This window comes from Lycorma delicatula, chromosome 12 (assembly GCF_047948215.1).
Source record: "Lycorma delicatula isolate Av1 chromosome 12, ASM4794821v1, whole genome shotgun sequence".
NCBI classification, from domain to species: domain Eukaryota; kingdom Metazoa; phylum Arthropoda; class Insecta; order Hemiptera; family Fulgoridae; genus Lycorma; species Lycorma delicatula.
Genome location: NC_134466.1, coordinates 28,937,612 through 28,951,430, shown reverse-complemented (window position 1 = coordinate 28,951,430; position 13,819 = coordinate 28,937,612). Strand labels below are relative to the sequence as shown.

At 29.5% G+C, this 13,819-nt stretch overlaps 1 protein-coding gene across 5 annotated transcripts in view; it reads left to right on the top strand.

The window, feature by feature from the left end:
* Positions 1–13,819, top strand: part of upSET (SET domain-containing protein upSET) — a 91,424-nt gene that overhangs the window by 50,236 nt on the left and 27,369 nt on the right. For all 5 annotated transcript variants that reach the window (XM_075379283.1, XM_075379279.1, XM_075379282.1 and 2 more), the window contains 5 exons: positions 716–1,138; positions 6,331–6,576; positions 8,172–8,422; positions 9,951–10,722; positions 12,818–13,050. In XM_075379283.1, the coding sequence (XP_075235398.1) occupies positions 716–1,138; positions 6,331–6,576; positions 8,172–8,422; positions 9,951–10,722; positions 12,818–13,050 (1,925 nt within the window). The remainder of the gene's footprint in view (positions 1–715; positions 1,139–6,330; positions 6,577–8,171; positions 8,423–9,950; positions 10,723–12,817; positions 13,051–13,819) is intronic.

The window sequence follows — 13,819 nt, the reverse complement described above, 5'->3', positions numbered from 1 at the left end:
GACATCAGACACCTAACACTACCACGTAGCCCTCAGGAACTGCTAAACTAACAGCTACCCGTGGAAGATCAAAGACCCTGTGCGCCTAACTCTATTACCATTCTACCACCACATAAACCATATGTACCCACTTTACAATACGATTATTTCAGTAATTTCGTACCATGACGGCATATTAATAAAAATTTAGTAATTGGTGTACCAACCAGCGAAAAAAAAAGGTCCTATGTCCCATAGGACCTCAGGTCTGGTCTGTTTTTGGGAGGCGAGTATAACCTTTAGTCTCAAACTTTGGGGACCACTTGGATTTACAGCTAGGTAAATGCTAGCAATTAAAAATTGCTTGTGGTTTCAATTAATTTCAAACATTAGTTTTAAAATGTAAATCAACATATTTGTTTGTAAAAATTATTGTAAGTTTCATATTCTTTATAAAACTCATACTATTACAAGAATAATAAAAATTAATTTTAAGATAAGTTGTGTAAAGGATGGTCCAGGTGTTTTATTGCATTATTAATAAGAAAGGTTGATAGTAGAATGGCCGTCTGAAGTGGCTCTTCAGTAAAAAATACTTAACTAAAAATTTAGAATATTTAAAAAAAAATTATTTTATTATTTGAATATGAATTTTTTATGACTTTATTATTAACCCATGTATTCTTGAATCTTTGTTAAAATTTTAATTGTGTATCTATTTTTCTTTGATTTATAGAATGCAGCATCAAATAGTAACTCTGTTCACAACAGTAACAATAGTTCAAATGTTGAGAAAAAGAATTCTACTCAATCTGTTTCTTCGACATCTTCCTCATCATCATTGTCATCATCATCTTCATCTTCACTTTCTTCATCATCATCATTGACCGAGAAAATGAATCATTATCAGCACCACCACCACCACCATGATAAGAATTCTACTTCACCAACAAATAACACAAATGTTGCTGATAGTGTACAACAATTGCGTCAGTGGATTGATAGTTATGAAGAAGCAGTTACAAATCATTATTCACCTGAACTTAGAGCACGTATCGCTAATATTAAAGTAAATGGTGTTCACTCTGATTTACGTCTACCATCGAATCTACTTGCCACTCCAAAGTGCCGTATTTCTCTTCTGCCTTCTGGCATTAAGGTAGTTGTTTAAATTTATTTTTAATTAATTTTTTTTTTTTTTCAACTTGCTAGAGTTGGAAGAAGAAACTGACCATACAATTTTTTTTATTGAATTACTGATTGATCTCACTAGAAAAAAAATATATATAATCTAGTATATATTAAACTTTAATTAGATTTCAGATGTAGTTAGTAAGATTTGATGCTGTAGAAACAGTAATAAACTTTAGTTTTTTTATATGTATATGTAGTTAAGAAGTTAAAATACTATCACTAATGAAAGACTAAAATTTAGTCTGTCATTGGATAGGTACTGATGGAGTAAATAAATAAAAAATTAATTAAAATTTTAAATTTTGTAAGTAATATATGCTCTACAAGGGTATACCCAGGAAAAGATTGATAAAAAATGTTCCACAGTTTGGAGCAGGCTTTTTAATAATCTTCAAAATAATAAACTCCATACAAGGATTTAAGTCACAATCCCCAAGAATCTCAACACTCACCCTAAAAGCATGTAATAAAGTCTATACTATAATAAATTTCCATGCACCCACTAATAATACAAATAACTCCAAAAGACTAAAGAAACAAAAACATTCCGAGATCTATTCAACCTGACTATAAATAACATCTCTAAAAATCATGCCAAATAATTAATTGGAGACTTCAATGCTCAACTAGCAGTTAAAGAAGATACTGCAACATCATCAGAAAATGGCTTGCCCAAAAGAAAACAAACAAAAACAGACAGAGACTCGTCGATCTCTGCAGACATCACAACCTAATCTCAAAATCCACATATTTCAATAGGAAAACTCAAAACCTCGAAACACCCTGACTAAACTAAAGGAGAATGGCAGCTAGATCATGTCTTCATGGACAAACTCACCACAAGGAGATCTACAACGTAAAAGTCGTCTGAGGAGTAGACAGGCTCAGATCACTACGCACAGAATTCAGAATTAATAAAATTAAATTTACTCCCCAAAGAAAACAACAAAACCAAGTCCCCAACTAAAAAATAAAAGACCCTTACCCAACTAATCAAGAATGAAAAAATAACAATCTCAGATAAACTCGAAAATCTAGTCAACAACCTTGAAACAAGTTGCAAAAGAATTAGCCCCAATAAAATCTCATAAAAAACATCAATGGTGGAACAGGGAATGTGACAAAATAGTAGAGAACATATGAAGCATGGCAGTTTCACCAATCCCAAAAATCAGAAACATCATTCCAAAATCTAGTAAAACAAAGAAAAGAAACTACCTGAACCCTAAGGAGAATATAATAAAATGACGACATCAAAAGACACACTGAAGTTAATAGAAGAAGAATTCAGTAAAACATAGTTGAGAGACTACTACAAAACCTTCAAAAATCAGCTCCAAAAATGTGAACTCCCAACCCTACTAATAAAGAATGAAAATATAGTAAACTGGCCCATAACAACAAAGACAATGTGGAAATCCTAACTAAATATTTCATAAAAAAGGGGGACAAAACAGACCCTAACAATTGCAGGGAAATCTCACTCCTTAGACAAACATAGAAAATTCTTTTAAGAATCATCCTCAATGGGATCGGTTCACAACTTGAAAAAGAACTAGGAGAATACCAGGGAGGTTTCAGACCCTGGACGAGCTGTCCAGATCAGATCATGAGCATAAAGCTAATAATGAATTACAACAGGAAAAGAAACAGACATGGTGATAACATTTGTAAATTTTAAGAAAGCTTATGTCTGCATCTACATAGAATCCCTACTAAAAATTTTAAGACACCACAAACTACATACCAAATTAATAAACATGATAAAACTGACCCTCATGCATGTAGTTCAAGGTAAAATTCATAGATGAGCTCTCAGAACCACTTGAGTTCAAAACAGGATTGCACCAAGGTGATGGGCTCTTACCACTACTATTCAACTGCACTCTAGAAATGGTAATGAGGGAATGGCTCAAAATGTCCCCAAAAGTAAAAATAGGCCAAAAAATCAAAACAAACTGTCTTGGAAATACTAATGACTTGGCAATGCTAGCAAATGACATTGACGAAGCTAAGCCACAGATATTAGGACTTCAAAACATTGTAGATAATGTTAGCCTCTAAATATCATTTGAAAAGACAGAAATTATGCCTCAAAAACAAACACGATTAAAAGAAGTAAACATAAACTGTCATAAAATCAAAATATTAATCCAATTTAAATACCTCGGAAAAATTATAACAAACAACCTAAACGAAAAAACCTCAATCCAAATATAAAGAAACAAACTAGCTAAAGCTAAAAAATTAACCTGGTACAAAAAAAGTAACTTGGTTAATTAATATGGTTAACTGGCTTTACAAAATTAACCTGGTTAAAATAAAAAATGCCTGTCAATAAATGCAAAAATAAGACACTATAATACAGTTGTAAAACCGAAGCCATTTATACAGCAGAAATACTCTTACACCTGAACAAACAATTAAAGACAGATAGACTCCAGAAAATCGAAAGAAAAATCTGCATTAATAAAAAGTATCAGAAAGACAGGCAGTGGTGGTTTGTGTCCTACAAAGTCGTATAGAAAGAGTTAGAACTGATGAATGATATCATGCGTAAGAGGTGACTAGGATTCTTTGGACATATGAGGATGCATGATTCAAAACTTCTGAGACAGCTAGTACAGTGTAATCTTGACTTGAAAAATCACCAAAACAGGATGCAGGTGAGTCAGAGAAATAAAAGAGGATCTGAAGGAAATTGGCCTTACACCAGAAGAAACAACAGAAAGATAAAACTTAACAAGAAAATCAAGGAGAAAAACACTCGCTTCATACTCACAAGAAAAAACTCACAACACAAACATTTTCAACACTAGAATAGGCACAAAGATCAGAACATATGAAAACATACTGGGAGGACTGCAAGGCCCAAACATAACAACATCGAAGAGACTTGGATAATGAGTGACTAAAGTGATCCTATACCGAAATGAAATGATTGGCACTTGATAGGGAATCTTTGAAAGCTGCATCAAACTAGTCAAATGACCGAAGACAAAAAAAAGGGATCCTATGCAGTCGTAAAAGATAATAATAAATAATAATATTGATAATAAATAATACAAGAAAAAGTAAATAAATATAAACTAAAGAATTTTACTATCAACTGATTATTATTACAACATTTTATTACATATGAGGGTGAATCAAATATAAACCGGAATTTTTGTTGTCCTTGCGCACAGCTAATGGAGAGGACCCGTGGCTTCTCAGTGTTGTATGTAGGGATGCGTGGAGGGGATCCCATTCTTAGAAAGCCAGCTCGCTACTTTTTTCTAGTGAGTATCACAATGATACCTCCTGCTCTGGCAGGAGGTATCATTTTGCATTGCACAATGTATTATTAAATTTTTCACAGCAGAGGGTGTGAAACCATCTGAAATTTTGAGAAGACTTCAGACACAGTTCGGGGACAACACACTTAAAAAGACTCAAGTGTATGATTGGCATAGCAGTTGTCGGAAGGACGAGACTATATGAAAATGAAGGTCACCAATGTTGCCCAAGGACAAGTGCTACTGCTGAAAATGTTCTCATGGTTCGTTGCCTTATAAAGTACAATTGTCAATTAACAATTGCAGAAAGTGCTTCTGAGAGATCGGAATAAGCTATTTCATTCAAATTCTTTCTAGTCAAAAACGATTTTTTTTTGTCTTCAGTCATTTGACTGGTTTGATGCTGCCCTCCAAGATTTCCTATCTAGTGCCAGTTGTTTCATTTTGGTATATCCCCCCTACATCCTAATCCCTAACAATTTATTTTATGTATTCCAAACATTGCCTGCCTGCACAATTTTCCCCATCTAGATATCCCTCCAATATTAAATATTCCTAATCCAGAATGCCTTAATATGATGTGGTCTGTATGTAAGTTTGTCTCTTCTTTTAACTATATTTTGCCAAATGCTTCTTTCTTTATCAATTTGCCACAACATCTCTGAATCTTAAAGATTAATTTCTGTAAATATATATTTAATTTGATCGTTAAAATAAATTTAGTTTGACAATTTTTTTTTGTTTATTGAATCTTTATTAAAAAAAAAATTACCCTCCAGTGCATTATTTTAAGTCTGTTTTTTGAAGTTAGTTTTTTATTTAAATATGGAAGCTCTTAGCAGTTTACTGCCTGTATAATAAAAATTATTGTGTAATAAACACAATAATCATGAAACTTACATTATATTCAAATTTAGAAACAGGATACAGTATAAAGTATGAACTGTGGTACAATAAGGAAATATGTATTATTTTTGTCTAAATTTTACATGTTTGTTCAAATAAAATATAAATAGTTTTTTTATTATATATTCATGACAGAAAAGTTTACCTGCTTTGTTTTGTTTTTAAGTGACTTGTGAAAATACTTTGACTTCCAAAAATGACATGAGGTTATAAGTAGCACCAATCCTGCAACAGACTAATATTTTCTTTAAAAAAAGAAAATTTATTCAATTTTTTTCCTTTGTAATTTTTCATTTAAAAAATCTTTTGTAGAAAATCTTACAATGGGACACCCAGAGGAATTTAATAACAGTAATTAGAATACAGTAATTACCAAACTCATTCCATTTGGATGAAAGTGAAGGTTTAAACATGGAAAACCATACTGTTGATTTGAGAATCTTTTGCTTTTTAGAAATTTTTTTAAAAACATGTACAATTCCGAGATGTATATTATGTATTTTTAAGGATTATAAACCACCTAAAAGAACTCGTTATCATTTATTTTAGCACATGTTTATCTAAAATGTCTTCTAACATAAGTTATCAAAGAAGTAATTATTAAAATTAACACAATAAAAAGAAGACAAAACCCCGCAAAGGTTTCTGAATTAGTTTGGATCTGCTGGGGTCGTGATATTTTGGAAAATTGTATTTATGGTCTGATTTGGCTCATATTCAGAATATATATTAGTTACATGAAAAGAGATATTTTTTGTGAAAATGAAAAAAGGGAAAAGTTAAATTTTATGAAGTTCTGTAATGTTCAGTTTTTTAATCTTTTATCAAACTTTCATTTGCGTTCATTTCATCTATATATATATATATATATATATATAGCTCAAATCTGCAATGGCGAAGCATCGCCGGGTCAGCTAGTTGTAAATATATGTTAAAATTAGCTTATTATTTAAATAAATGTTTCTCATTACAGATACTTATGACATGTGTTAATGTGGCAATGAATCAGCCATTAATTGAATTACGTGGTAAATATATGCTGTGTGGAAGCAGTGGACCTGGGTTAAGTAGGCCTCCAAGACCTGCTGCTCCACCACCTCCTGGACCACATATATTTCATTATAAGTTGCCAAGAGATAACACAGAAGTTTGCGTGGATTGTCGAACATATGGAAATGATGCTAGATTTGTTAGAAGATCGTGTCAACCAAATGCCGAGGTAATTTTTTTCTTTTATCAGTAATGTTAAAGATTAATTTCTTTGCTTTTAAAATAATTAATATGTGAAAATAAATACAGTCTTTATCTGTATAGTTTGTATGGATATTAATTATTATTGTATTTACAGTTTCAGGGCTATGGTTTAATTTTATGTAATCTTATTTTTTACCATTGCCTTTTTATTTTAATAGAATCAGTTTGTTTGATATCAAACACATTTTATTAATGCTTAAAAAATAACCAGTTAAAGAAGTCTGTTGTAATAATTCATTTGATAGGATTTATTTAACAAGCTTCTTTTGAGTCTTGGAGAATAAGGTGATAATAAAATAATTCCTTTATAATCTTCTTAAAAACTTTAGAGCTAAAATAAAATACCTTTATAAATATTTCTTCCACTGTGTTTATAAATATTATTATTATTATGCTTTTACGGCCAACATGGGACCACTTAAGTCAATTTTAGTTGGATCTTTTCTGAGAAAGTGTGTTATTTTACTCTTCCGAGCTGCCCAGTATTTCTTCATCCGTTCAGATCTTGTTTCTTTTCTTCATCCGTAAACACCCTCTTCGTTGTATTTTGTCTGTCTTTTGTTTAAATGTAATGCTCTTGTCTTTTAGCTTTGTAATTTTTCCAGTTTTATTCTGTAGGTCAGTCAGGGAAATTCCCAATTCTTTCATATCTTCTCTAATTTCTTTGATCCATCCTACTTCTAGCTTTTGGAACCAGAGCTGTTCAATGATATTTCTTGACAGTCTTGTTTCCGGTGTCCTTATGAGATGACCAAGGAAAGAGATTCTTTTTTTCCGCATAGTATCAGTAACAGGCTCTATTTATATATATTTTTTTATGGTAAAAAAAAGTAACTCCATTATACTTTGTTTTTTGTATTTTTTGCAAAACCCACCTGTGAAAGAGTGAATTTTTTGCTACTTTTTCACAATTAGCTTTAATTGAAACTAAGGGTGTGTAATAAAGAAACACAGCAGAAATTGTTTTCTTAAAATTTATCATTTCTGCCTGTATAGTACTATCAACTTTGACAAAGAGCTATAATAAAATACACAAGAATCACTTAATGACTAATGGGGGAAAACATTAAGTAAGAAACAGGTGGTATATAAATATAATCTTTATTTTGTAAGCTAAAGAAATTCTTTTTGTGAGCAAAAAGTTTTTCAAATTCATAAAAGATTTTGTATTTACAAAAGTTTTTTAATTGAAAATTCACAGTGTATGATAAACTGTTCTTTTTTCTACTTTTTCTTTGTTCTTTTTTCTACTGTTCTTTGTACAAAACTATTTGAATTGTGTAATTTTATCTTCTGTTATCACATTGTCAATGAGAAAATATTTTATTGCACATCAGACTGCAGCTTGCAGCTATTGTGAAATTTCATTATATATTGTAGCTACAATGGAGTTGTCAGTTGTGCAAATGTGTGTGGGTCCTTAAGAAAAAATGTGTTTTATAAGATCCTTATAAGTTAATAAAATAAATAAAATGAAACTAGTTATTAGAAAAGAGGTTGAAATTGAGTATTTTGTCAAAAGCTTGTTTCATTTTGTTTTGTTTTCTTTTTTTTATGTAGATAAGGCATTGTATAGAGAAAGGTACATTACATCTATACCTTGTTACAACAGCTGCAGTGGATAAAAACAGTGAAGTGACCATTGCACATACCTCAACTTGTGGTGTTCCATGCATCTGTGGTGAAAGGGACTGTCATATTAAAAAGGAAAAGGAATTATCACTAACAAGAGATAGTCCTCCGAGAACACAAGAGAAGAAAAATGGACTCTTGAAAGTTCACAATAACATTGCTCCCTCCAGTAATAGCCAGTAAGTATTTTGATGTATGGATGTCTTGTAATTAATTATATATATATAATTTTATATTATATTAAATTCTACATATATACTACGTAGTACAGAATATTGAGATAAGATGTGTCTTATCTAACTTCATCATGAAAGTACTTTGGCAAGATTGCATCCTCAGTCATGATTGAATTATTTAATTAAATTGCATATTAAAAATTTTTATTATGTTTATTTGATGGTCTGCTATGTTAGATAAACTTAATTTATTATTTTTGTATTTCTTATATAAATACCATCACAATCATACACAATTTATTGTTTTTAAATTCCATAAATTTTTATAAATTTAAATATTTTATGTAGTTATTAGTTCTTTTTGCTGGTTTAAATATTTCTTTATTGTAAGTTTTAGTAATGCTTTCTATGATATTATTAGAGGGTGTAACTATTTTATGTATATGTTTTCACTGTTTTGTTATGTATGTTGTAGTTGTAAGGTGTTCTGTTATTGTGTTTTTGATCGTTGTTTTATTTTTTTAATTTATATAAACATTATAATAACAGTAATATCATAAACAATAAAACATTCTATTTTTGATATTAAGCAAATTTAGAAATATTACAACTTCTAAACACATCAAAAAATTTAATATATTAGAAAAATATTACACGTATAAATACCAACAAAATTTCATTTAGATAAACCATCAGACAGTGTTTGAGGGAATCAGTCTTATAAAAACTACAGGAAATAACAGTATTCATAATAGATTAATATGCAATTTTCTTTTTATTGTTACAGTAATGTAAAAAATGTTACAGAATGAATAGTTTATTTTAGTATTTTTAATGTTTAGTATGTAATTTAATTAAAAATAATTCTGTCATGACTGAGGATACAATCCTGTGAAAGTATTTTCTCGATAAAATTAGGTAAGATAACGTCTTATTTCAATATTCTGTACTAGGTGGTTAATATTATAGAATTTACAATATAATTTAACAATACAGAGGAACAATATGAATCTTAAAAAGATTAATTTCAGTAAAATAATATATATAAGAAAAAATAAATAAAATTCTTATATAAATAAATTAATTATATTATCAAATGTTAAAAGATTCGGCCCTCCCCAAAAAAATTAAGTGTTAAAATAAACTAAAAATGCTATACTTCACTGGGAAACTGGTTGTACAAACCACATTTATTGGGCTATTGTAAATGACTGTTGCAAGTTACAAGTATCAAAAGGAATTGCTGTTTTTTAAATATGAAACTTGTTTTGGATTGTATAGGCCATATGCCATAATTTTCTGTCCAGTTGAATTTTGAGTCCTAACTTGTGGTCTAGGTGGGAGAGTTTTTTTTTTAAATTGCATGGTTTATGACCTTGATCAGATTACCAGAAATTTCTGAAGTTGTGTCACATAAAAAGAAAATAGATATTTTAAGAAAGTATAATCATACATTGTTGAAACATTGATTTTATTTTGTTTATACATTCATTGATTACCATTAAATAAAATTATTTTTTTTTGTTAATAGATCAACTGTTGAAAAAAGAAGAAGAGGTAGAAGACGAACGGCATCTGAAAATCATTCTTTAGAAGTGCGTGGTGTAAATACTAATAGTACTGTTGAAAAAACTAATGCATCAAAACATAATAATAATAACCCATCTTCTTCATCATCTTTAATGACAAATTCTGTCACAGTTGTCTCCGATAAACAACCTCAATCACCGGCCTCACCACCATCGCCTCCTTCATTGCCTCCATTGACACGTTCAGCACTATCAGGCGGGTCACGTCTTACTAAGACATCATTATCGTCATCGGCGTTATCAACATCTGTATTTTCATCATCATCTATAACATCAGTGACGAATAATAATACGAGTTCAACGAAGCATGGTGGTTCACTGTCTGCTAATAATATTAATAGTAATAATAATAACAATAATAACAGTAATAGTGTCAATAATAAGAAAGAGGATTTAAATAAAATGTCTAATAGTAATAACAGTAATACGAGTAGTAATGTTATCAATAATAATAATAATATTAATAATAATAATAATAATACTGTTGTTAATAATAACAATAATAGTAGTAAAATGAACCACCATCATATTAACAATAGTAATAACAATATTCACAGTAATAATTCTATCAATGAAGAAGAAGTTATCGGTAATAAGAAAATTATGAACAACAACAGCAGCAGCAATAACAACAGCAATAATAATAATAATAATAATAGTAATAGTGCTAGTGCTGAGAATGAAAAGGAAGCATCTGATAAAAAAAAGAAAATGGTAAGTTTATGACTTCAGTTTAATTTTACTTATACACATTCCATTTGAAGGTGTTAATCTACTTTTTTTTTTTTACCTGAAAGTGAATTACTACTGTTAACTTGAACTTTCTGTCATTATGCCATCTTTTAAAAAAATTCTGTAGTGTCTTAAATCCCATCTTTATCACCTTGAAATATGCATTGAGTTTGAAATATATTAGTTTTGTTTGTTTCTTATAGTAATACTCAGGTTATTTCATGGGGTGATTATTATTATTTACTTTCACTTCAAGTGTAAGTACATTAGAATTGCAATCTACATTAAGAATTCAACTTGCAATCTATTCAACTAGTGCATTAAGCAACCCCTCCCTCCATGGCCTGATGCGATGAGGTTGATGTTTGAGACATGTGATATGAGGTATAGTCTTGTACAGACTTAGGCCGACCATTCCTGAGTTGTCTGAGTTATCCAGACATTAGGCATGTGAAATTTTATTTATCTGGAAGCCCTGTAGGTTATTATATTATTGCACAGTAACTCAAATTATTCTCTTATAGCAATCATATAATCTGATTTTTTTATTAAGTGCAATACCTCTACAGTAAAGTTAATATTTGTGTATAAGTAATTTAAAAAAATAAAATTTTACTGCAGTCTGTTTATAGCTTTATTGTTTGGCAACCTTTACATAACTTATGTAAATTGCATGTAACTTCATCTTTTACGCCTTGTAACGATGAATTTTTTCCAATATACCATGCAGTTTTCATGAAATTGTAATTGTTAATTGATTTGGATAATGAATGCTTTACTGTAATTTAAAATGATGAATTTTATGTCTGGTAAATGTTCTTTTTGTTTTTAGAACGTAATAAGTATCCTTTTTTGTTTTTAAGAATGTAACTGTACTTTAGATAGTAAGTTAAAACTGCACTTTTTGTTCCTCTGTAACCTAAGAATGAATTGAAAAATTTATTGCAGTTTTTTTTTTTTTTTAATTGTTATTCCTTAAGTAATAACAATCTTAAAATTGTTAAATATTTAAAGTTGTGTCTTGAGTAGTTAAATTTTCATGCGATTGAACTTTGTCAGAACTTCCTGTGCAAACATGGTGGCCAGCCATGTCTTCACTATAGAGCAATTTGTTCCAATTCTATGTGGCTTTAAAAAAAACAATGTGTGTGTGATAGTGAGTGACTGAGCAAGAGTGTGAGGGGATATATGTGTACTCGATGAAGGAATATATAATGTGAGAAGGTACAAGCACTAGCTGGCCAGCATGAAAAGGAGCTTTTTATTTTTACTCTTAGTTAACTCTTACATAAAGCATATTAATTTTATTTTCTTGCTTTGGGTACACATGCATGTGGTCATTCATTTGTGTACTTGCATAATTTTACTTTACATTAATTTACACAATATATTTTGCTTATTAATTAACAGTAATTATTTATTTAATAATATTTAATCTTGTTTGCCATTAGTTAAATCTCTACAATGATGAGTTCTGCAGCATCATTCAACAGCTGCCTTGTGATGCAACAAATCAGTTAACCGAAATGTTAAAATATACATTCCTTTTTAATGTTCCATTAAAATAATACCTTTTCTCAAAAAGTAATTTATTGATAGTGGCCAAATAATTCAGTGATTTTACTTAATATGGAAATAAAAAGTTGCCCCACCGCTAGAAGGTAATGTGACTTGTTTAATGAATGGAAGTTGAGCTGGTAAAATAGAATAATTTTGATTATATGATATAGAATGTTTGAAAGTAATTGATTTCAGAATGTAGAATTTAGTTTTAAGTTTGTTCATAGAACAAAATAATTGTAAATACAGCTCTTGCGGTCATATAAAATCAGACATTTTTTTTACGTATATAAAAAAAATGTATATATTATTTTACTTATTATTCTGCAAAACTGATTACCTTTTAAAAGTAACTAATTTCATATTCAGTTGAATTTGAATGCTGGTGGTGCATTTTCACAGAATAGAAGCAATTGTTAACTAGAATAGTTTTAGGTTTGATTCATTTTCACGGTTTAATTTACAAATTTGCTTCTTTAAACTAAAATGTTCATTATTATTCTTCTTTTTTTTATAGACAAGAGAAGAAAGAAAAATGGAAGCGATAATGAAAGCATTTGAAAGAATGGAAAAAGATCAAGCAAGAAAACAAGAGGCTGCACGTCAAGCTCAGCAACGGAAAGATTCGACTGATATGGATAAAGAGAAACAATCAATTGTAGCAGAAAGTAAGATGGCTCATAACAAGGAGAAAGATCGTGAAGAGCAACCTGGTCCACAAAATAAAAACAATTCAGTCAGGAGACGAAGGTAATTAATGTGTTTGCACAAATGTGATTATAAGATCAGTCTAGTTGTTTTATGTTCACTGTAAATAACTAAAGATGTGTTAAAATATAATACCTAAGTAAAGAATATATATATTTTTTTATTTTAATAATACTTTTCACTTTGTTTAAAATAACCCATTTGGTAATTTTAGAAGCCATCCTGAAAATTAGCTGCCAGAAATGTAGAAGAATACATTTGTTGCAAAGGCTTGAAAATAAATTTTATTTTCTAACATAGACATTTAAAATGAGACTTGTAGAAGAATTTTAAAATTTTCAACTACTTAAAATGTTTTAAGTGTTTAGAAATTCTATTATGGCCTGGCCTCATTTTGGAAATAAGAAAATGCTACTTTATGATGAGTACTTAATGATTTACATAAAGAAAAATAAATTATTGTAACAATTATATTGTCTGCTCTTTTCAAAAGACATTTAGAATAAGGAAACACTCAATTGTTTCCTTATTTCAAAGTATAGAAGTTTACCAGATAAGCAATTCTTATTTGAAGTTTTATCAGCAAAGGATTTTTTTTACCAATAAAAATCTAAAAACTATTAATTTGTGCATTCGATCTGAGATCTAAGTAATATTAGCCATGTATTACTAATAAATATTTTTTTGCGTATAATTTTTTGTATAAAAAAAAGAAGGCTGGCACAACTTTTGAAATATTTGAAAGTAATATGTGGGGTTTTCCAAATTTAATATTTTGTTGTGTGAAAGATGAAAACTGCTTATTACAGAA